Below are 25,170 nucleotides of genomic sequence, written 5' to 3' on the forward strand. Positions count from 1 at the left end.
GAGATCCTTACACCTCCTTTGGTAGAGACGTATCTCTACCTCGACACATCAAAGAATATGAGTAATGCACTAAATGTTGGAGGAACTCAGCAGGTCAGGCAGTATCTATGGAGACCCTTCATTCGGACCCTTCATCAAGGTCTTGGCCCAAAATGTTGACAGTTTAATCCCCTCCTTAGATGCGGCCTAACCTGCTGAGTTCCTCCAGCATTTTGTGTGCATTGCTCTGGATTGCCAGCACCTGCAGAATCTCTTGTGAACAGAATATGAGAGCTGGAGGGATGCGGTACAACACCGGCTGAACCACTGTGTACAGACGGAGAGTTATGAGGAAAGACTGGAAAAGCTGGCTTTGTTTTCCTTGGAGTGGTGGAGGTTTAGTGGTGAGACAGTAGCAAACCTCCCCCCACAGTGGAAGTGTCTACAGGCAGGTTTAAGGTAAGGGGTAAGAGGGTTTGAGGAGTGGATGGGTAATGTAGTAGTTTACAGTGCCAGTGACCCGGGTTCAATTCCTATCACTGTCTGTAAGGAATTTGTACATCCTTCCCGTGACTGTGTGACTCCTCCCCCATCTCAAAGACTTATGAGTCCGAAGGTTAACTGGTCACGTGGGTGTAACTAGGCAGCGCAGGCTCGTTGGGCTGGAAGGGCCTGTTATCGTACTAAACAGTACGATGCAAATGTCTCAGGCACATATATATCACTAGGGTCAACGTAGAGCGGAGAGCAAATTTGCAAATCTGGCAGGAACAAAGGATGTTGGGAATGGTGAGGGGGGGCGCCGTGGGAGGGGTGTGGGACAGGGGCAGAGAAGGAGTGTCAGGGGTGGGTACGGACACACCCAGCCCTGAGACACCAGGCAAGGTCATTTGATTCCACACAATTGGTTTATTGATCATTACAGAATGTCTCTCTGGTGCTTCCCGCTCCCTCCCCTCTCCCTTCCCCTTTTCGCAACCATCATTCCCCTCTCCCTGCCCCCTTCCCACTCTCAGTCCACAATAGAGACCCAGATCAGAATCAGGTTTATCATCGCTCACATATGTCGTGAAATTTCTTTCGCTTTTTTTGCAGCAGTACAGTGCGATACATAAAATTACTGCAGTCCTGTGCAACAGTCTCAGGCACCCTGACTATATATTTTTCAGAACTCTGCACCTCTGAAAAATCCCCCTATACTTTCCTCCAATCACTTTATAATCACAGCACTGGGAGAAAGTTTCTGGCTGCCCACTCAATCGATACCTTTTGTCATCTTGTACACCTCTATCAAATCACCCCTCACCGTGCTTTGCTGCAGGGATTAGTGAAAACGCAGGCTCACCTGTCTCTTCTTGCTGTCTGCCTTGTTTGAGACGTTCATGTACTCTTTATCGTTGATGTCAGTGGCACTCCTCGCCCTTTCAAAATAAACAAGAATCAGAGATTTATTGACCCCTCCCCCTTCCTTCTGTTTGGGGTGTGTACACACACATGCAGCAACCCCCTGCAGACGGGGAAAGTAACTGCATCAGGATTCGAGGCTATGGGGACCCTACTGCGCGATCACCAACGTAACAACGTTAGACCAGAACGTCACTCAGACAAAACAGCACCGCAGGAACAATGGGACACAGCAGCACTGTAGCACGGCGCCGACTAGATGGGCTGAAGGGCCTGTATTTGTATTGTAGTGCTCTATGACCAGACAAGACTCAGAGGGACGCTAACCCCAGACATACAGCACTGTGTTAAAATCTCAGGCACATGTATATAGCTAGGGTGCCTGACATGTGTGAGTGATGATAAACCTGATTCTGATCTGGGTCTCTATTGTGGACTGAGAGTGGGAAGGGGGCAGGGAGAGGGGAATCATGGTTGGGAAAAGGGGAAGGGAGAGGGGAGGGAGTGGGAAGCACCAGAGAGACATTCTGTAATGATCAGTAAACGAGACGTCCTCAACATCTCAATCAGAGAGAAGCAATGGAGTCAATCATGGGCTCGCACCCTTGACACCTCAATCAGAGAGAGGCAATGGAGTCGATCATGGGCTCGTGGTCCGTCTCCAGGCTTCTGGCCGCACACTCCTCCCCAAACCTCACCGAACTCCCTCAGAGAGAGCAAGGCATCAGATCGCTTAACTGGCCTCAAACCTACCATTAAAATGTAGATCACAATAAAATAAGTAGTTTTGTGTACTGTCAGCAGGACATCGCTGTTGGTGGTGTTGTTTGCTGGTGCCATCTTGCAGTACCTCTGCTACATCTTGTCTCTGCTATACGTACTGCCCACCCGCATTGCACACTCCCCAATTTGGATGGTTGCCGAGAGCAACCATTCGAGGTGATGAAAAACCACAAACTTCCTTCCTAATCGATGTTTGGGACTCTGCCAAAGAACATCTGACGTGGTGTTCAGGGCTTAGCTGTGTCTGGCCAGATTAAATGCATACTATAAATTTGCCAATGGTACAACTGCCGTTGGCAGAGGCAGATCGGCTGTTCGAGTGGTGTCGCAACAACAACCTTACGCTCAACATCAGTAAAAATAAGGAATTGATTGTGGACCTCAGGAAGGGGAAGTCGAGGGAGCACACACCAGTCCTCATCGAGGTGTCAGCAGTGGGAAGGCTGAGCAGTTTCAGGTTCCTGGTGTTAACATCTCTGAGGATCTATCCTGGGCCTAACATATCAATGCAGTCAGGAAGAAGGCACGTTAGTGGCAACACTTCATCAGGAGCTTGAGGCACAAAGACTTACGCAAATTTCTACAGATGTACCGTGGAGAGCATTCTGCTATGGAGGCCCCAAAGCACGGGACCGAGAAAAGCTGCAGAGAGTTGCAGACAGAGCCAGCTCCATCATGGGAAGAACCCCCTTCACCGTTGACGACGTCTTCAAGAAGGACCCTCACCATCTGGTACACGCCCTCTTCTCATTACTACCATCGGGGAGGAGGTACAGAAGCCAGAAGACACACACTCAATGCTTTTGGAACAACTTCTTCCCCTCCACCATCAGATTTCCAGATGGTCCATAAACCCATAAACACTACAATTGTAGGAAAGATGTCAACAAAATAGAGAGAGCACAGAGAAGATTTACTAGAATGTTACCTGGGTTTCAGCACCTAAGTTACAGAGAAAGGTTGAACAAGTTAGGTCTTTATTCTTTGGAGCGTAGAAGGTTGAGGGGGGACGACAGAGGTATTCAAAATTATGAGGGGGGATAGATAGAGTTGATGTGGATAGGCTTTTTCCATTGAGAGTAGGGGAGATTCAAACAAGAGGACATGAGTTGAGAGTTGGGGGCAAAAGTTTAGGGGTAACACAAGGGGGAACTTCTTTACTCAGAGAGTGTGGTAGCTATGTGGAACGAGCTTCCAGAGAAGTGGTAGAGGCAGGTTCGATATTGCCATTTAAAGTAAAATTGGATGGGTATATGGACAGGAAAGGAATGGAGGGTTACGGGCTGAGTGCAGGTCAGTGGGACTAGGTGAGAGTAAGTGTTCGGCACGGACTAGAAGGGCCGAGATGGCCTGTTTCCGTGCTGTAATTGTTATATGGTTACAGTGCAAAAATCTTCGGCACTTTTGTATGTGCTTAAGACTTTTGCACAGTACTGTATTTGTCACCATGGAGTGGAGAGTGAGTTTGTAAATCTGGCGGGAGCAAAGGATGTTGGGAATGGTGAGGGTGGAGCGCCGTGGGAGGGGTGTGGGACAGGGGGCAGAGAAGGAGTGACAGGAACGGGTACAGACACGCCCAGCCCTGAGACACCAGGGAAGGCCATCTGATTCCAAACAATTGGTTCATTGATCATGACAGAAGGTAATTGATCATGAAATGTCATGAAATTTTGTTTTTATGTGGCAGCGGTACAGTGCAATACATAAAATTACTACAGTCCTGTGCAAAAGTCTTGGGCACTCTAGCTATATGTGAATAAGACTTTTGCACAGTGCTGTACCTCACTAGTTTGTTCTCTCGATGCACTATTTATTTTTTCTATAGTTCTTCCTGTAACTTGTTTGTGTTGCACTGTGCTGCTGCCAGACAGCAGCAGGTTTCACTCCAGTGAAAATAAACCCAGCTCAGGTTCTGATTCTAAAATGGCCGTCTCCCAACATCTGGACAAAGTTGCCACCTTTTACCCCTGCCAGTGTTTTTCCTGGCTGCTCGCCTCCACTGAGGTGAGAGGAAGCCTGTCGCTGCCCTTCATGGCGGAACTAAAAGCATGCTCCTGTCTTGCCGCTGCCTTCAGGAAGCCTGAGGTCCCACATCTCCAGGTTCAGAACTGTCGGGCTCCTGAACCAGCGTGGGTGACTTTACTCAATTCCACAACCTACAGACTCACTCTCACTCACAGCTCGTGAGCTCAGTGTTATTTATTCATTGATTATTCGGGGTGCTTTTTTTTTGTATTTGCACAGATTATCTTCCTTTGCACGTTGGTCGGTTGCTACTCCTCGTTTGTGCGTGGTTGTTCATTGATTCTACTCCAGTTCGCAGTTCGACTGTGACAGACAGGTCACGGTAGTGTAGTAGAGTAGTTACAGCAGGCAACCCAGTTTCAATTCCTGCCCTTGCCTGTTAGGAGTTTGTCCGCCCTCCCCTAGTTCCCTCCCACAGCACAAAGATGTTTCGGTTCGTAGGTTAACTGGTCACTGTAAATTCTCCCACGGTTAGGCTAGGGGTAGATCAGGGGATTGCTCATCGGCACAGCTCAAAGGGTCAGAAGGGCTGTCCCTCACTGCATCTCAATAAATAAATAAATCTCAAGGTGGTATATGTTAACGTACACCACATTGATAATAAACTTACTTCAAACTTTGAACTTTATGAATTGAAACATTCACTGCCTCGCACTGTTCTCTCTAAGCTGGGGGGGGGGCTTTGGGGTTCTAACATCTAACTGTCATTCATTCTTTGGGGCACCCCTCTGTTTTCGTGGATGTTTGTGAAGAAAAAGAATTTCAGGATGGATATTGTATACATTTCTCCGACATTCAATGTGCCTGTTTAAGTATTCTGTTAAACAAGGAGGTGAAGTGCCTTCAGACATTTTACAAATGCAAGTTATTGATATTTTGCCAGACGTAACGAGAATTCTTTCACAATGGGATTAGAAACGGGGTCAGGGTTCGGGAAGAGATTGCTCGTCCTGTCTGCAGATTGTATACAAAGTGGGCTCATGCACCAGAGATTGGACTTGAATGGTCAGGAAGGGCTGAATGGTCTCTTTCTCTGATCTGATTTCAGGGTCACTAACCTTTTTCTACTCCGTGGCAACTGTGACCTCCCTACTTCCTTCTTCTTTGCTCCGTTCGCTACTGTGGCCACCGCCCCTCCAGTCAGATTCTCGGCAAGGCTCTGCAAAATGAAAGCAAGCGGTTCAAACACGGAGCCACCTCTGCATTTTGAGCTATTTAAACAAGATGTACCTACAGCAGAAAAAGTTGGGGAGAGGGTGGCCTTTGCAAAGCACAGAAAGATATTCCAAGAGCCAGGAGTTAATGAGAGAAAAATCAGGCCATTATCCTGACAGAGTCAGCCATAGAACACCACAGCAGGGAAACAGGCCTTTGGCCCATCTAGTCATGTGCAAACTATTATTCTGCCTACTTCTATCGACCTGATCCTGGATCATAAACATGCACTTGTCTAAACTTCTCAGAAATGGTGCAATCACCACTTTCCCAGGCAGCTCGCTCCACACTCGCACCATCCCCGGAGTGAAGAAGCTTCCCCTTAGATTCCCGTCACCTTTCACTCTTAACCCATGGCCTCCAGTCCCACTCTCACCCAACCTGAGTGGAAAAAGCCTGCTAGCATTTACCCTCCCTATACCCCCAGAACTTTGCACACCTCTATCAAATCTCCCCTCATTCTCCTACGCTCCTGGGAATAAAGTCCTAACCTATTCAACCTTTCCCTACAATTCAGATCCTCGAGTCCTGGCAACATCCTGGTAGCTTTCCTATGTACTCTTCCAATCTTTCCTATAGGTAGGTGATCAGAACTCCAATTAGGCCCCACTAACATCTTATACAACTTCGTCATAACATCCCAACTTCTGTACTCGAATCTGTATTGATGAAGGCCAATGTGCCAAAAGCTCTCTTTACAACCCTATCTACCTGTGATGCCATTTTCAAGGAATTATGTATCTGTACTCCCAGATTCCCCCTGTTCTATGTTCTTACTGTTAACTTCCAAAATCGCGAGGCTTTCAAAGTACATTTATGTCACCATATACAATTCTACAGGTGGTGTGAGTCCTGAGGCGCTTTTTCCTTCTTCAGCAGGATGGTTTCCTGGTGGAAACCAAGTTGAGCAAGCATTGGAGAGGGTCCAGAGGTGGTTCAGGAGAATAATCCCTTAGTCAAGATGACACTAAATGGTGACTCCTTTGTTTGCATCTTCGGAAGCAGCTCTATTTCCATCTGTAATATCTCTATTTTTCCCTTTTGAAGACCCTGACCCGGAGTTACACGCTGACCGGTTCTTTGTGGGAATGGGACCCGCTCTCGGAGTGTCACGTCTGGCCGTTAACGGCCACACTAAGGGCGCAGGCCTAAGAGTTCGGCTCGCCTTTGGAGGCCTAGGATCTCAGGGCTCTGGAGACGCGCAGATCGAAGGATGGTGTCCCGGACCGGTGTGTCGTGGGAGCTGGAACATCTTTGGCTGTGTGCCCAGTAACCTGAGATCCTTGGGCAGAGAGCTCGGAAAAAGCGATGCAACATCATAAGCCAGTGAGTTGTTTGTTGTGTCTCCCCTCTCGCTGTGAAACGGAGACGCCTCTTTCTCTGTTATTAGGGAGAGAGAGAGAGAGCCTGTGGTACATCGAATACCAGGTGAATGTGTAGTCTTTGGGTAACTGCAAGTCCGTGTCTTTGCTGTTGCTTCGCTCGCGCTTGAGTGCGCGGTGGCGGGTGCCGATGCCGGTGGGAGGAGGGGGTGCTTGTTGCTTGCTGCCGCTTACGTGTGGGAGGGAGGGGAGCTGGGGGGGGGCAGGGACTTTGGGGTTGTAACATTTAACTGTCGTTCATTCTTTGGGGTGCTCCTCTGTCTTTATGGATGGTTGTGAATAAAGAGCACTTCAGGATGTATATTGTATACATTAAATGTACCTTTGAAATGAAAGGGTTAACATATGAGGAGCATTTGATGGCTCTGTGCCTGCACTTGCTGAAGTTTAGAAGAATGGGGGAGGATCTCATTGAAAGGGCTAGATAGAGTGGACCTGGCAGAGCAGACTCGATGGGCTGAGTGGCCCGGGTCTGCCCACATCTCTTATGGTTTTTTGCAGGCTGACCAGAGTAGCTAGTGTTAGATTGTTAGATCTGATTTCGTATCATGGTGGTTAAGCTGTCGAGTACAACCTGAATTGTGTGAGGGATGGTAAACCAAAAGCAAGTTGTACAGTAAATGAGAGCATTTCATTTTTCTTATCTATTCTGCAACTCAGCTAGTTCCACTATCTCTTGCCCGCAACTCTGCCCCATGATTGGAATTCCCACCCTTTTAGGAAAGACTCTGGGGGGAAGCCCACTCGCCTCGGACAGAAGAGAAACTGCTTCCCTGTTTTGAAGGGGAACTGAAAAAAAAATTCATCTTGTATCTGTCAGGCCTCGCCTTCACATTTTCGAAACAACATCATATCACAATGCTGTTACTTCTCTCGCCGGCACGAGTGAACTTCGCTGCCTTTTTGTGGAACTCGTGAGAAAATATCAGTACTTACACAGTCAGTCCGAGTACCCTCATCCTTAGCTGAAAGAGAGAAAATACCAATCAGCCAATGGTCCATCCACACTTCCTAAAAAGGAAAATGTTTCTCAGTTAACGTTGATTTGGAAGAGTTTGACGTGCAGTAGAAGAGGGATCTGGGAACACAACTCCATGCTTCCTTGAAAGTGGTGTCGCAGGTAGATGGTGTCGTAAAGAGAGATTTTGACACATTGACCTTCATAAATCAAAGTACTGAGTACTGGAACACACACAAAATTGCTGGGGGAGCTCAGCAGGCCAGGCAGCACCTATGGAAAAGAGTAAACAGTCGACGTTTCAGGCTGAGCCCCTTCAGCAGGACTGGAGAAAAAAAGATGAGACGTCAGAGTGGGGGCAGAGTGGAGGAAGAAGTACAAGGTAGGAGGTGATAGGTGAAACCAGGAAAGGGAGAGGGTGATGGGCAGGTAAGAAAGGGAAATGGAAATGGTGGAATGCTGGAGCAATTACCAGAAGTTCGAGAAATTGATGTTCATGCCATCAGACGGCATATAAGGACTGATATACCGTCCTTATATACCCAGACGGAATATAAGGTGTTGCTCCTACAACCTGAGTGTGCCCTTATCGCGGTTGTACAGGAGGCCAAGGACTGACATGTCCGAATGGGAATGGGATGTGGAATTAAAATGGGTGGCCACAGGGAGATCCCACTTTTTCTGGCGGACAGAGTGTTGGTGTCCAGCGAAGCGGTCTCCCAATCTACGTCAGGTCTCACCAATGTACAGGAGGCCACACTGGGTACAGTAGATGACCCTAACAGACTCACAAGTGAAGTGTTGCCTCACCTTGAAGGACTCTTTGGGGTCCTGAGTGGTGATGGAGGAGGTGTAGGGGAAGGTGGGAGATTATGGGGAGGGACGAGTGGACAAAAGAGTTGTGTAGAACATCAGTTTCTCGAATTTCCTGTAATTGCTGCCTCTCCTTCACTATTGCCCATTTTCTTCTCACTTTATCTCCTTACCTGCCCATCACCTCTCTCTGGTGCTCCTTCCCCTTTTCCGCACGGCCTTCTGTCCTCTCCTATCAGATTCCCCCTTCTCCAGCCCGGTATCTCTTTTACCAATCAACTCCCCAGTTCTTTATTTCATCTCTTCCCCCTCTCCTGGTTTCACCTACCTTTTACTTCTTCCTCCACCCCCCGCCTTCTTTCTCTGATTTGTCATCCTTTTCTCCAGTCCTGATGAAGGAAGGGTCTTGACCCGAAAAGCCGACAGTTCACTCTTTTCTACAGATACTGCCTGGCCTGCGGAGTTCCTCCAGCATTTTGCGTGTGTTGTTTGGATTTGCAGCATCTGCAGATGTTGTCTTGATTGGTATTGAGTACAGGAGATAGGACGTTATCTTGAAGTTGTATAAGACCTAATCTGGTGTAATGTGTGTAGTTTTGGTCACCTACCTACAGGAAAGATTGAAAGAGCACAGAGGAAATTTACAAGGATGTTGTCGGGACTTGAGGACCTGAGATATAGTGAAAGGTTGAATAGATTAGGTCTTTATTCCCCTGAACGTAGAGAATAAGGGGAGATTTGATCAAGGTATACAAAATTATGAGGGTTATGTACGGAGATGAGGAGGAACTGCTTTTCCTCAAATGAATCTGTGGAATTCTCTGCCCTATGAAGCAGTGGAGGCTACCTCAGTAAATATATTTAAAACAAGGTTGGGTAGATTTTTACACATTTGGGGAAAAGAGTTACGGGGGAAAGGCAGGTAGGTGGGGATGAGTCCATTGCCAGATCAGCCATGATCTTATTGAATGGCACAGTAGGCTCGACGGGCCGGATGACCAACTCCTGCTCCTAATTTCTCATGTTCTTATCGATAGGGTAAGTGCAAGCAAGCTTTTTCCACTGAGGTTGGGTGAGACTATAAACGGAGGTCATGGTTAAGGGTGAAAGGTGAACTGTTTAAGGGGAACATGAGGGGAAACTTCTTCACTCAGAGGGCCATGAGAGTGTGGAACGAGTTGCCAGTGGAAGTGATGGATGTGGGTTCGATTTCAACATTTATGAGCAATTTGTATAGGTATAATTGCTGGGACTAGGTAGAATAATAGTTTGGCGCAGACTAGATGGGCCAAAGGGCCTATTTCTGCGCTCTGTGACTATTTGACTTTAAAAGTGTACAGTAAATACACTGCTGTCTAACTGCTTGAATTATAAAGTTGTTTGTGTAACATTAATTTGATTGCAGCCATACACACACTGTACACTTCACTTTGAACTTAGCTTGGAGAAGACTGTGCTGGATAAATTAGAAGATTTACAATGCTCTGCATAAAATGAAATTCACCTTATCGGAATCCTAATTGACTGACCACAATTCCTCGACCCCCATTTGTGGGACAGCTTTCCTCAGCATCTCGGCTCTAAGATCACCTCTCTTGTACATTTACCAGCATCTGTCATGTACATAAGATCAAAAGGCATAGGAGCAGAATGAGGCCATTCAGTCTGCTCCACCATTCCATCATTTCTGCGCACAATAGTCTCTAGAGCAGGGGGGGTTTTATGCCATGGACCCTTAACCGAGGGGTCTGTGGATCCCTGCTCTAGAGTTTACAGAGACCGTTGCAAGAAACAAAAAAAAGTCCAGTGAGCAGCAGTTCTGTGGGTGAAACCACCTTTTTAATGAGGAAGGTCACAGGAGAATGGCCAGACTGGTTCACGCTGACAGGAAGGTGACAGTAACTCAAATAACCACACGTTACAACAGTGGGGTGCAGAACAGCATCTCTGAATGCACAACACGTCGAACCTTGAAGTGGATGAGCAGCAGAAAACTACAAACACATATTTAGTGTCCACTTTATTAGGCACCTCCTGTAATTAATAAAGTTGCCACTGATTGTATAATATTGTATTTCAAATTAAAGTGAACAAATTCACGATTATCAACATATCTGTCATGTATTTGTCCGACCACTCACCTTTGTTTAAATTGTCAGGAACAATTATTAGCCCTCAGCCATCAGGCTTTTGAACGAAAGAAGATAAATGTGCTTCACTTGTCCCATCACTGAAATATTCCCAGAAGCTGTACACTTACTTTCAAGATTCTTCATCTCACGTTCTCAATAGTGTTCATGGGTTCAATCTTTGTTCAGAAATCTGATGGCAGAGGGGAAGAAGCTGTTCCTGAATCGTTGAGTGTGTGTCTTCAGGCTCCTGTACCTCCTCCCTGATGGCAGAGGGGAAGAAGCTGTTCCTGAATCGTTGAGTGTGTGTCTTCAGGCTCCTGTACCTCCTCCCTGATGGCAGAGGGGGAGAAGCTGTTCCTGAATCGCTGAGTGTGTGTCTTCAGGCTCCTGTACCTCCTCCCTGATGGCAGAGGGGAAGAAGCTGTTCCTGAATCGTTGAGTGTGTGTCTTCAGGCTCCTGTACCTCCTCCCTGATGGCAGAGGGGAAGAAGCTGTTCCTGAATCGCTGAGTGTGTGTCTTCAGGCTCCTGTACCCCCTCCCTGATGGTAACAGTGAGAAGAGGGCATGTCCTGGGTGATGGGGGGGTCCTTAGTGATGGACGCCGCCTTTTTGAGGCATCGCTCCTTGAAGATACCCTGGATGTTGGGGAGGCTGGTGCCCATGATAGAGCTGACTGAGTTTACAACTCTCTGCAGATTATTTTGATCCTGTGCAGTGCTACGTAACCTCCTCCCTCATGGGAGGGGACAAACTGTTCCGGAGCAGACTTTCCCATTGGCACTAAACTGGATATTGGTGTGACATTCAGAGTTGACGTTATCCTCACTGGTTCAGGAGCCTGATGGTTGAGGGGTAATAACTGTTCCTGAACCTGGTGGTGTGGGTCCTGAGGCTCCTGTACCTCCTTTCCGATGGAATCAGTTCAGAGTTGAGATTATCCTCACTGGTTCAGGAGCCTGATGGTTGAGGGTAATAACTGTTCCTGAACCTAGTGGTGTGGGTCCTGAAGCTCCTGTACCTCCTTCCCGATGGAATCAGTGAGAAGAGAGCATGTCCTGGGTGGTGGGGGTCCCTGATGATGGATGCCGCTTTCCTATAACAACTCTCCATGTAGATGTGCTCAGTGGTGGGGATGGCTTTACCCGTGATGGACGAGTCTGAATTCGCTACTTTTTGTAGGATTTTCTGTTCGAGGGCATTGGAATTTCCATGCCAGGCTGTGATGCAGCCAGTTAATATACTCTCCACCACACATCTGTAGATGCTTGTCAGAGTCTCTTCCACATCCTTACAGTATCTTCTAAGTGATGCATGCAGGGTCATTACGGGCAAGGATATGCTTTTCTTAAAGTGGTACATGAGGCGAATGTCTATCGATCCAAGACTGGTAAGAGGTACAGGAGCCTTGGGTCCCACACCAGCAGGTTCAAGAAGAGCTATCACCCTACAACCATCAGGTTCCTGAACTAGAATGGATAACCTCACTCCCCTCAACTCTGAACAGATCCCACAACCCACAGACTCACTTTCACGGACTCTATAACTCATGTTCTCAGTATTGAAAAAGGATCTAGTGCTTTTCCAGCATCTGTGACAAATAAACTCTTCTCGAGCTTCCAGCCGGGTACAGGTATACGTAGATGATAACCGACATTTCAATGACAAACTCTGCCATCCTCTTCAGATATGATGTCTGGGCATGTCTAGTCCGGTGGCATTTAAAACCCCGTCATCCATCCCTCCTGATTAGTCAATCATCATCCAATCAGGTTCACGCTGTCCCACCTTGTTTACAATTGAATTCTAGTTCTTACTTAGAGCGAGACCTTCATCTTTGTTAAAATTCTTTTCCTCTACTAGACTGTTTATTGATCTTTGTTTGTACTTTTTCACTGATGCTATTCCATTTCTTTGTTCTACTGTGAATGCCTGCAAGAAAATGAGCATCAGGGCAGCTGGAATTCAGAAGGATGGGGGGGGGGGGGGGGGATCTCACTGAAACTTTTCAAATGTTGAAAGGCCAAGACACAGAGTAGATGCGGTAAGGATGTTTCCCATGGTGGGAGAGTCTAGGACGAAAGGGCACAGCTTCAGGATAGAAGGGCGCTCTTTCAAAACAGAGATACGGAAGAATTTCTTTAGCCAAAGGGTGGTGAATTTGTGGGGGCCAGGTCATCTGGCGCATTTAAGGCAGAGATTGATAGATTCTTGATTGGATATGGCATCAAAGGTTACGGGGAGAAGGCCGGAAACTGGGGTTGAGGAGGAGACAGAGAAAAAGGATCAGCCGTGACTGAATGGCAGAGCAGACTTGATGGGCCGGCCGGACGGACGGACGGGTGGCCTAATTCTTCTCCTATCCCTATGGTCAGATATAGTGACGTGCACCCAGTGGCCAGTCAGCCGATCACATGGCAGCAACCCAATGCATAAAAGCATGCAGACATGGTCAGAACATTCATTTTAAAGATTCAAAGTACATATGCAGTATACAACCCTGAGATTGGTCTTCCCACAGCCAGCCATGAATCAAAGAAACACCATGGTACCCGTTCAGAGAAAGCAACATGCAAGAAAACGAACAAATCGCGCAAACGGCAAAAAACACAGAATAGAAAACATCACAGTACCATTGAAACAGTTGTTGTTCAGACCAAGCATCAGAATTGGGAAGAAATGTGATGAAAGTGACTCTGACCCTGGGGACAGATCTGAGTATCTCAGAAACTGCTGATTTCCTGGGATTTTCATGCAGAGTTTACAGAGAATGGTGTGAAAAACAAAAAAAAATCCAGTGAGCGGCAGTTCTGTGGGTAAAAATACCTTGTTAATGAGAGAGGTCAGAGGAGAAAGGCCAGACTGGTTCGAGCTGACAGGAAGGTGACAGTAACTCAAATAACCACACGTTACAACAGTGGTGTGCAGAAGTGCATCTCTAAACACAGGATGGGCTACCGCAGAAGGCCGCTCAGTGGCCACTTTATTGAGTACAGAAGGTATGTCCAGAGGAGCATCTCTGAACGCACCTTGTGAACCTTGAAGTGGGTGGGCTGCAGCAGCAGAAGATCACAAAGGAGTTCCTTCCCTGTACCTAGTAAACTGGCCACTAAGTGTTTATGTACTTCCTTAATAAACTTACTTTGAATGATTAGGGGTGGGCAACAAATGATTTTCATTGGGATAGCCTCCAACTGAAGGCAAGAATATCGATTTCTCCTTCCAGTAAAAAAAATTCCCTCTTCTTCTATTCGCCACTCTGGCCTCTTACCTCTTCTCACCTGCCTATCAGGTCCACCTGGATCTCCTCATCCTTCTCTTTCCCCTATAGTCCACTCTCCTCTCCTACCAGAGCCCTTCCTCTCCAGCTCTTCATCTTTTCTCCACACCTGCCTTCACCTACCACCTTCTGGCTGTCTTCCTTCCCCGTTGTGTCTTTAATATTTCAGCAATCTTGTATATATGTTGCTGATTAGTTCATTTATTATCAGAGTACAGATTGTTTCTCCTGTGGGAATGCTCAGCAAATCTATAGAACAATAAACAGGATTAATGGACAACAAACCGTGCAAATGCAGATAGAAATAAATAATGAGCATGTCCTTAAATGAGTATAGTTATCCCCTTTTATGATGGTTGAGGGGTAGTAACTCTTCTTGAACCTGGTGGTGCGAATCCTGAGGTACCTGTACCTTCTACCTGATGGCAGCGGTGAGAGGAGAGCATGGCCTGGGTGGTGAGGAACTCTGATGCTGGATGTGGCTTTCCTACAGCAACGTTTCATGTAGGATGTGTTCAATGGCTGGGAGGGCTTTACGCATGATGTGCTGATTAAACATTTGGTGTTCCTTTAAATAATTAATTATGGGTTATATGTAAAAATAAATTAATTGCATGCGTCTTCACACTGCCACGTGGTATGTGTACACCTCGCTTAAGTAAACATGAAGCTGGACCTCTCGTGTCATCCTTTGAGTTGGCTCAATGCTTTAAAGCTACAAAACATAACATTCCCTCCCCCTTCCTTTCCAACCCTGAAGAAGGGACTCAGCCCGAAATGCCAACTGTTTACTCGTTTCCATAGGTGCTGCCTGACCTGCTGAGTTCCTCCAACATTTTGTGTGTTGCCAAGGATTTCCAGCATCTACAGACTTTCTCGTGTCTATGAAATGCTTCCCTTGCCAGTCATGCCCTGAACAAAATTAAACCAACCAGTGAGGGAGGGAGAAAGCACAAAATGACGTGGGAAAAGTGCTGGGTCTCGTCTGAACTATTTTCATCTTGAAATATGCGTGTGGTTTATTTGGTAGCTTGCCCTGGCCTTGGTTGTGCAACACACTGACTGCCGTGCAGCAACACAGATTAAAAATAACACCTCAGAGGGCAACTGAGCTGAACCAGAGAGTACAGTTTCAGTTCCTAGTATGAGCTGAATGGATTTCACCCAGGCAGCAATGGAGACAACCACTGCCTCGCAACTACCAGGCTCTTGAACCAGAGTGGGTAACTTCACTTGGCCATCATTGAAATAGTCCCACGTCCTCAAGGACTCTTCATCTCATACTCTCAACATTTATTTCTTCTTTATGTGTTATTATTATTTCTTTCTGTTTGTATTTGCACAGTTTGTTGTCTTGTCCGCACTTGCTGAACGGCCCAAGTTGGTGCAGTCTTTCATTGATTCTGTTCTGGCTATTGATACAGATTTATTGAGTATGCCCGCAAGACAATGAATCTCAGGGTTGTATATGGTGACATCTATGTACTTTGCTAATAAATTTATGTTGAACGATATTGCAGCCTACCACGATGCTAGATACATGTAGTGCCGTGCTCGGCATACTTTGCCACACTCTTGCTTGCTTGATGGCTATAGCTGTGAGCGATGCAGCAGGCCTAGAGGTTACAAATGATTCAATGGGAGACCTGGCCTTGAGCCGGTGGGTGTTTTTAACCTGTTCTATTTAGCGTAGAAGTGGTGCCTCAGTGCTTCCTATCATGATCGTGGCTGTTTTCTCATTGGGAATACAAGACTTTGTCTCCACAAGACCACCCCCACCAACATGTCATCCTTGAGGGGAAGAAATCGAGTCCAAGATCTATCTGCACCTCTATAGTACCCTGGTTAGACCACACTTAGAATACTGTGTTCTGTTCTGGTCGCCTCATTATAGGAAGGATGTGAAAACTTTAGAGGGTGCAGAGGAGATTTAGCAGGAGGCTGCCCAGACTAAAGAGTGTAAGGAAAGAGTTAACTGTGATTCCTCCGTGGCTGATGCTGAAATAAAATGGAAGTTTGTAAGACAAAACCGTGTCAGCTTGACGTGGGATTGTTTGGAGAAAGTACAAGACAAGCGGTCTACAACAAGGGTTTGAGAAAGTTAAAGGAGTACAAGTCTACAGCCATAATAGTGAAAAATGGTGAAAAACGTGCTTTTCATGGGAAGGTGAGTTCATTGTGCTGGTGCAGGGACTAAATGCATGGAAACAAGGGCTTTTGAAACCCTTCCTGGTTCAGGGGGGAGAGTTTTGTCCTCGGCTCGGTCATGGCTGGTGACTAGTGGTAAGATAGGGAACTGTATGTTGAGAGAGACAGAGTATGTTGAGTCAGAGTGAGACTCAGACAGAGTGTGAAGTTGTCAGATGTGGCCCCCTCCAACACTGAGATCGGTTTGTTTAGTGGATGATCAGTATTACTTTGATTTCTGTACTGCTACTCCTGTAGACATTTATTTTTCCATCTGTATTGAAATTGTAATGGCTTTAATAAAGTGTTTTGTTTTAACACGTGCTGTCTCTCCTTTGTTTGTGAAACCAGGAAAGAACACATGACAAATTTTAAAACAATTTTCATTAGAGGGTATGTCTTTTGAAGATGGCTTGAGTGAGCTTGGGCTTCTCTCTTTGGAAGGGAGAGGGATGAGAAGTGACTTGATAGAGGTGTGTTTCAGATAACCTGAAGTCGAGTTTATTGTCTTCTACACAAGTGCATGTATACACAGGTGCTTTGAAAAACTTACTTGTAGCAGCATTGCTGTCATATGGTGTCAGAGAAGCAGCATTCACACATAAATAAACTATACGCAATATTCTGATTTGGGGGGAGTTGATGATCCTACTGCCAGTCTATCCTTTCCTGGGTTCATAGCTATCTAGTGAAGAATTCTTTCCGAGTTTGATACTTCGATAATGAACGAACCTTTGAAAGTTTGCTTGTCGGGAGTGCTGGAAGGACTGGAAGGGCCTATTCCATGCTGTGTCGGTAAATAAATAAACACACAGTCTCACTGGAGAACTGCACTGAAAGAGAAGATCAGCAGAGCAAAGGATCAGGATCCTCTTTAAAGGACAATAGCTATACGGAGAGGCGGTCACGCTCGGAGCCGTTGGAGGCTGAGAGGCAACCTGATAGGAGAATGTAAACATGAGATTCTGCAGACGCTGGAAATCCAGAGCAACGCACACAAAATGCGGGAGGAACTCAGCAGGTCAGACTGCATCTACAGAGGGGAATAAGGAGTCGACGTTTCAGCCCAAGGGCATTCATCAGGACTGGGAAGGAAGGGGAAAGACACCAGAGTAAAGAGCTTATAAAATAAGGTGTCTATAAAATTACCAGAGGCATAGGTAGTCAGTCTTTTTTCAGGATGAACATGTCAAGTACTTTAAGGTGAGAGGGGGAAAGTTTAAAGGAGATTTTTGGGGTAAGTTTGTCTTTGAATACCGAGAGTTGTTGGTACCAGGGGAGGTGCTGGAAGCAGTCACAACAGTGCCATTGAAAAGGGATTTGGACAGGCGCCCAGACTGGTAGAGAATAGAGCAGGCATTCCCAACCTGCAGTTGCTTAAAGGTATTGGTCCACAGCGTATAAATAGTTTGGGAATCCCTGGAATAGAGATATGGATCAGATTGGAATGGGGTCAGCAGTACACGGAGGGCTGAAGGGCCTGTTCTGTGTTCGATGAATGTTCCAATCCTAAGAACCACACTTAGTGAAACACGGAATACACTTGCTTAAGAGGTGAGCTTAGTGGGTGTGCAGGAACAGAGTACAGTGGATTCTAGTCACTTGGGTGTTAGTTCCCTTTTCTGGAACCTTTCTCTATATACAACACTGAGCAAAAATCCTAGACACGAATACTGTGTTTGTCAACGTGGAGCAGAGAGCGAGTTTGTAAATCCAGCGAGAGCAAAGATTCTCCTGGGAATGGCGAGGGTGGAGCGCCACGGGAAGGGTGTGGGACAGGGGGCAGAGAAGGAGTGTCAGGGACGAGTACAGACACACCCAGCCCTGAGACACCAGGCAGGGCCATTTGATTCCAAACAATTGGTTTATTGATCATTACAGAATGTCTCTCTGGTGCTTCCCTCTCCCTCCCCCTTTTCCCAACCATGATTCCCCTCTACCTGCCCCAGAATCAGGTTTATCATCACTCACTTGTGTCATGAAATTTGTTTTTTTTTGTAGGAGCAGTACAGTGCAATATGTAAAATTACTATAGAACTACGCAGAACTCAAAGCTATATATATGTGCCTGAGACTTTTGCTCAGTACTGTGTGTCCTTGATGGTGGTAGTTGCACTGGGCAGTTTTGACTACCTATTGCACAATGTGACCTGTTGCAGCTTGTCAGGACGCTCTCTACTGCGTGTCTGTAGACCGATGTGCGAAATCCAGCTCTCCTGATTGCGTTCTGGGACTATGAGAGATTATGTGAGAGGTGCACTCCCAGCAGTTTGAAATTGCCCTCATCTTGCACCGCTGTGCCGAGGTAGAAAGAGGGGTGTGAGTGGAGTGAGTTGTCCTGCAGTCAATAATCATCTCCTTTACACCAAGTCAGCTACCATCTATCGAAATGAATAAACAGTCCATGCTTTGGGCCGAGACCCTTCTTCAGGACTTGAAGATGCTAAAATAACAAGGTGGAGGGGGGAAGGGAAGGAGGATAGCTAGAAGAATCTTTGTCTTATTGACATTGGGGAAAAGGCTGCTTACCTGACACCAGGCCTCGAGCTCTTCCACCTCCTCTCTGTAGGCCGTCCCAGATTGAAGGTGAGGGTAGTTCTCATAGCAGGCCACATCAGAGACCATAAGATTGGAGCAGAATAAGGCCATTGGTCCCATCGAGTCTGCTCCGCCATTTCATCATGGCTGATTTATTGTCCCTCTCAAGCATATTCTTCCCGTAACCTTTGGTACCCTATCAACCTCCGATCTAAATGTACCCAATGACTTCACCTCCACAGCTGTCCTCTTGATCTGCGTCTCTTATCATCTTGTACACCTCTATCCAGGCACCTCTCACCCTACTTCACTCCAACGAGAAAAGCCCAACCTCACTCAACCTATCCTCGTAAGATATGCTCTCTAATCCAGGCAGCACCCTGGTGAATCTCCTCTGCACCCTCTCTAATCCAGGCAGCATCCTGGTGAATCTCCTCTGCACCCTCTCTAATCCAGGCAGCATCCTGGTGAATCTCCTCTGCACCCTCTCTAATCCAGGCAGCGTCCTGGTGAATCTCCTCTGCACCCTCTCTAATCCAGGCAGCGTCCTGGTGAATATCCTCTGCACCCTCTCTAATCCAGGCAGCGTCCTGGTGAATATCCTCTGCACCCTCTCTAATCCAGGCAGCATCCTGGTAAATCTCCTCTGCACCCTCTCTAATCCAGGCAGGATCCCGGTAAATCTCCTCTGCACCCTCTCTAATCCAGGCAGCATCCCGGTAAATCTCCTCTGCACCCTCTCTAATCCAGGCAGCATCCTGGTAAATCTCCTCTGCACCCTCTCTAATCCAGGCAGCATCCTGGTAAATCTCCTCTGCACCCTCTCTAATCCAGGCAGCGTCCTGGTGAATCTCCTCTGCACCCTCTCTAATCCAGGCAGCGTCCTGGTGAATATCCTCTGCACCCTCTCTAATCCAGACAGCATCCTGGTAAATCTCCTCTGCACCTCCTCTAATCCAGGCAGCATCCTGGTAAATCTCCTCTGCACCCTCTCTAATCCAGGCAGCATCCTGGTTAGTCTCTTCTGCACCCTCTCTAATCCAGGCAGCATCCTGGTTAGTCTCCTTCTCACCCTCTCTAAAACTTCCACAGACTTCCTAAATGAGACGATCAGAACTGAATACAACATTATTATGGATTGGCATGCCAATCTGTGAAACATTTCAGATAAAACATTCCCACACGGGTGAAATAGCAGGAAATATAACAGAGGACAAAATCTTGCCCCAGGGTCATGTAAGGAAATGATCATCTTTCCCTGACTTATCTTCAAGATGTTCCTGAACAATCTCCCTTCCATGGCAGTAACATTCTCTGGAATTAAGCCCAATGAAGAATATGAAAGTGCTGGCTGTGTGCTCTCCCTAAACAGACTGGAAGACAGGCTGTCTTTCAACAGCTGAACCTTCATAAGGCAGCAAGACCCGATGGAGTACCTGGTAACTGGTAAGGCTTTGAAAATGTGCCAACCAACTGGCGGATGTATTCAGAGACATTTTCAATCTCTGACTGCTAGTTCCTACCTGCTTCAAGAGGGCAACAATTATACCAGTGCCCATGAAGAGTGTGGTGAGCTGCATGAACAACCATCATCCAGCGATGAGATACTTTGAGAGGTCGGTCACACCCGTCTCAGGAAGGACCCGGACTCACTGCCATCTGCCTATCACCGCAAATGGTCACAATCTCCACTCAGTCTTCGACCACCTGGACAATGCAAATACCTTCCTATGTCAGGATGCAGGTTATTGACTGCATCTCAGCATTTAACACCATCATTCCTGCTGTCCTGATCAAAACCAGGGCCCTTTGCAACGGGATCCTCAACTTCCTAACTGGAAGACCTCAGTCTGTGTAGATTGGAAATAGTATCTCCACCTTGCCTCAGGGGTGTGTGCTTAGCCCACTGCTCTACTCTCTCTATGCCCATGACTGTGTGGCTAAGTACAGCTCAAGTTTCATCTATAAATTTGCTGATGATACAACCATTGTTGGTAGAATCTAAGATGGAGACAAGAGGGCGTACAGGAGTGAGATATGCCAACTAGTTGAGAGGTGCCGCAGCAACAACCTGGCACTCAACATCAGTAAGACAAAAGAGCTGATTGTGGACTTCAGGAAGGGTAAGACGAAGGAACACATACCAGTCTCATAAAGAGATCAGAAGTGGAGAGAGTGAGTAACTTTTAAGTTCCTGGTTTCAATATATCCGAGGACCTAACCTGGTCCCAACGTATTGTTGCAGGTATAAAGAAGGCAAGTCAGAAGCTATATTTCATTAGGAGTTGAGGAGATTTGGTTTGTCAACTAAAATACTTGAAAAACTTGAAAACTTCTACAAATGTACCATGGAGAGCATTCTGACTGGCTGCCTAGCATGCCTTATGAGAATAGGTTGAGTGAACTCGGCCTTTTCTCCTTGGAGCGACGGAGGATGAGAGGTGACCTGATGGAGGTGTATAAGATGATGAGAGGCATTGATCGTGTGGATAGTCAGAGGCTTTTCCCAGAGCTGAAATAGTTGCCACAAGAGGACAAAGGTTTAGGGTACTGGGGAGTAGATACAGAGGAGATATCAGGGGTAAGTTTTTTTACTCAGAGAGTGGTGAGTGCATGAAATGGGCTGCCGGCAATGGTGAGATACGATAGGGTCTTTTAAGAGGCTTTTAGATAGGTACATGGAGCTTAGTAAAATAGAGGGCTATAGGTAGCCTAGTAATTTAGTAGGCTAAATTACTAACCAAATTACTTTAGGTTAACTAGTAATTAGTTAACTAGTAATTTCTAAAGTAGGGACATGCTTGGCACAACTTTGTGGGCCGAAAGGCCTGTATTGTGCTGTAGGTTTTCTATGTTTCTATTAAATAACATCTCTCTGGTGCTTCACTGTACAGTGCAATACAGAAAATTGCTACAGTACTGTGCAAAGGTCTTAAGCACCCTAGCTATATATATATATATATGCGCCTAAGACTTTTGCCCAGTACTGCCCCCTTCCAAATGCCTTTCCCTTCACTGTGGTCAAAATCCATGACACCTCCCAGCTTCCTCTGGTGTGTACTGGAGAGTCTATTGTCTGGTTGTGTCACAGCCTGCTATGGAAACACAAACACCCTTGAATGGAAAACCCTACAAAAAGTAGTGGATACGGCCCAGTGCAACACAGGTGAAGCCCTCCCCACCACTGAGCACATCTACAAGAAGCACTGACACAGGAAAGCATCATCCATCATCAGGGACCCCACCAGCCAGGACATGCTCTCTTCTCCCTGCTGCCATCAGGAAGGAGTACAGGAGCCTCAGGACTCATACCACCAGGTTCAGGAACAGTTATTACCCCTCAAACAGTAGGCTCTTGAATCAGAAAGGATAACTTCACTCACCCCATCACTGAAATTTTCCCACCACCAATGGACTCACTTTCATGGACTCTTCGTCTCATGTTCTCGATATTCATTGCTAATTTGTTTATTATAATAATATTATATGATAATAACTTTACTCGGTACTGATAGAAAGTCATCTCTCAGATGTCTGCAATATCCTCAGAGGTCCTCTAACAAGATGAACCTTTGATGTTTGAAGGACGACTTGGCTTTGGAGCAGAGAGTCATTGCTTTCGATCTGCTGTTCACACTCTGGAGCTGGAAAGTTTAGCATGCAAGTTGGCGGTAATGGAAATAGAAGAACTAGTCTAGTGTCTAAACCACAGCAGTGTCTGAGGCATTGCTCGCAGCTATTAATAATCTTGTGAACATTAAGATGTGGATAGTGTCAATGGAAGGAAGGGGAATGCTAGCCTGCAGTTCCTCCCAGATCTAGAAATCATAGCTTCAGCTAATACTCTATCTCCAGGTTCTGTCCATGCAGTACATACACCTATACACCAGCTAGTTAATGCAAACATCTAATCAGCCAATCACGTGGCAGCAACCAAAGTGTAGAGAAGCATGCAGGCACGGCCAAGAGGTTCAGTCGCTGTTCAGATCAAACACCAGAATGCGGAAGAAATGTGATCTGAGTGACTTTTACCCTGGAATGATTGTTGGTGCCAGATGGGGTGGTTTGAGTATCTCAGAAACTGCTGATCTCCTGGGATTTTCACACACAACAGTCTCTAGAGTTTACAGAGAATGGTGTGAAAAATAAAAACCATCCAGTGCGCGGCAGTTCTGTGGGTGATATTCACTTGCTCTTTTTGCTGTTTGTGCGATCTGTTCTTTTTTTTTGCGTGTTGGGTGTTCGATATTTTCTTTGAACAGGTTCTCTGGTGTTCCTTGTTTTGTGGCTGTCTGTGGAAAGACCAATCTCAGGGTTGTATACTGCATACATACTTTGATAATACATGTACTTTGAATCTTTGAAAACGCACATTGTTAATGAGAGAGGTCAGGGAGAATGGCCAGACTGGTTCACACTGATAGGAAGACAAGAGTAACTCAAATAACCACACGTTACAACAGCGGTGTGCAGAAGAGCATCTCTGAACGCTCATCACGTTGAACCTTGAAGTGGACAGGCCACAGCAGCAGAAAACCAGGAACGTACACTCAGTGGCCACTTTATTAGGTATATGAGGTGCTTCATAAAGTGGTTACTGAGTGTAGGTAAAATTGCAATGGGGAGGAGCTTAGCGGTCAATGGCACTTAACGGCGACTCTTTTGTTTGCATCTTTGGAAAGAGTTCTGTTTCCATCTTTAATATCTCTATTCTTCCCTTTCAGGGTTCTTTTGAAAACCCTGACCTGGAGTTACACGCTGACTTCGGTTCTTTGCGGGAATGGGACCCGCTCTCAGGGCCTCACCACCGGACGTTATTCGATATGCCAAGGACGCGGCCTAGAAGATTAGCTCGCCTTTGGAGTTTCGGGTCTGTGTGGCTCTGGGGGCTGGCGGACTCGAGGTCGGTGCCTCTGCAGGGAATCAATGTGTCATGGGAGATGGAAGATCGAAAGCTGGCTGCTGGCTGTGTGTCCAGAGACCCGAGTTCTTTGGGCACAGAGCTCAGAAAAAGCGGCACAACAGACTTTTAACATTGTAAATCAGTGAGCTGTTTATGTCCTCCCCTCTCGTTGTGAAATGGAAACACCTCTTTTCCCCTTATTAGGGAGAGAGAGAGCCTGTGGTAGGTTGAATTACCGGGTGAACGAGTAGTCTTTGGGGTACGCTAGTCTGTATCTTTGCCGCAGGCTTGACTGCTTGGTGGGGGACACCGATGCTTTTTTTGCTGGTGGGGGGGGGGTATCGTTGCTTTGCTGGTGCTTACATGTGGGAGGGGGGAGCTGAGGGGGGCTTTGGGTTCTAACGTTTAGCTGTCATTCATTCTTCGGGGCACTCCCGTTTTCGTGGATGGTTGCGAAGAAAAATAATTTCAGGATGCATATTGTATACATTTCTCTGACATTAAATGTACCTTTGAACCCTTTGGTTGAATCACCCCACCCTATACTTGCTCCAACAGTAGATGAGCAGTGGACAAATTCTGGCCCAAGGTAACCAAATACCCTTTCTTTGAGGTAAAGAATAAGTCTTGGCACTCAACAGGAAGAGGAGAAGGTGAATTAAGTCTCTGAAAATCAAAAACAAATTATCTCATATGGTAACGTTTTACCTTTGGGACTTGTTTACAGGAAGGGAAAAGGGTATCTACCTGCGTATAAATGCTGTTGACTGGCTCTCAGTTCAATATACAAGGTGCACACATATGGATAAGAGATGAGGACTCTGCTTCCTTGTTTAAACCGCAGTTCCGACAATCTCTCCCACTTGTTTTTATCTTGTGATTCAAGCAGTCAAGGAGAATACAGTCCCTCTCAATGGGTATTGATAGCCAAGATACCCATCCAAGTTTGTCCCATTTGGCCCCTAATCTTTCCTGTCCCTGTACCGGCCATCATCAGCATCATTATGTGCCATTTCGAATTACCTGGGCGATCATGATTGTTCTGGGCAAATTTTTCTACAGAAGTGGTTCGCGTTCTACTGGGCAGCGTCTTCACAAGACGGGCGAGCCCAGCCGTTATCGATACTCTTCCGGGATTGTCTGCCTGCCGTCAGTGGTCGTATAACCGGGACTTGTGATCTGCACTGGCTGCTCATATGACCAAGGGTGACCTGCAGGCTAGAGGAGGGAAGGAGCACCTTACACCTCCTTTGGTTAGAGACATATCTCCACCCTGCCACCTACATACCCGTCTAAGTCTCTTTTAGTATTGTAATTGTACCTGTCTCAATCATTTCTGGTAGCAGCTCATTTGACTGACGTAGATTTTCTATTTATGATCCTTTCAAAATGGCTTTTAAATGTTACTAATATAAAGTACAGTGCAAAAGTCTTGGACACCCTATATGTATGTTTGAAGTGTTTATTTTTGTTTTCTGCATTAGTGTGTCAGGAGAAAAGAGCAAATTTCAGATTTCCAAACATTCATTTTCCAAAATATTAAACGTCACAGAGATTTTTTTGTAATTTGTTA

General features: G+C 46.4%; 1 protein-coding gene across 1 annotated transcript in view; it reads right to left on the bottom strand.

The window, feature by feature from the left end:
* The window catches only part of LOC140717874 (uncharacterized), a 107,121-nt gene that overhangs the window by 15,371 nt on the left and 66,580 nt on the right, over positions 1 to 25,170 (bottom strand). Inside the window, exons 5-8 of the mRNA XM_073031599.1 lie at positions 24,345 to 24,470; positions 7,725 to 7,753; positions 5,250 to 5,350; positions 1,325 to 1,400 (exon numbers count right to left, since the gene is read on the bottom strand). Of these exons, the coding sequence (XP_072887700.1) occupies positions 1,325 to 1,400; positions 5,250 to 5,350; positions 7,725 to 7,753; positions 24,345 to 24,470 (332 nt within the window). The remainder of the gene's footprint in view (positions 1 to 1,324; positions 1,401 to 5,249; positions 5,351 to 7,724; positions 7,754 to 24,344; positions 24,471 to 25,170) is intronic.

This window comes from Hemitrygon akajei, chromosome 28, assembly GCF_048418815.1.
Source record: "Hemitrygon akajei chromosome 28, sHemAka1.3, whole genome shotgun sequence".
NCBI classification, from domain to species: domain Eukaryota; kingdom Metazoa; phylum Chordata; class Chondrichthyes; order Myliobatiformes; family Dasyatidae; genus Hemitrygon; species Hemitrygon akajei.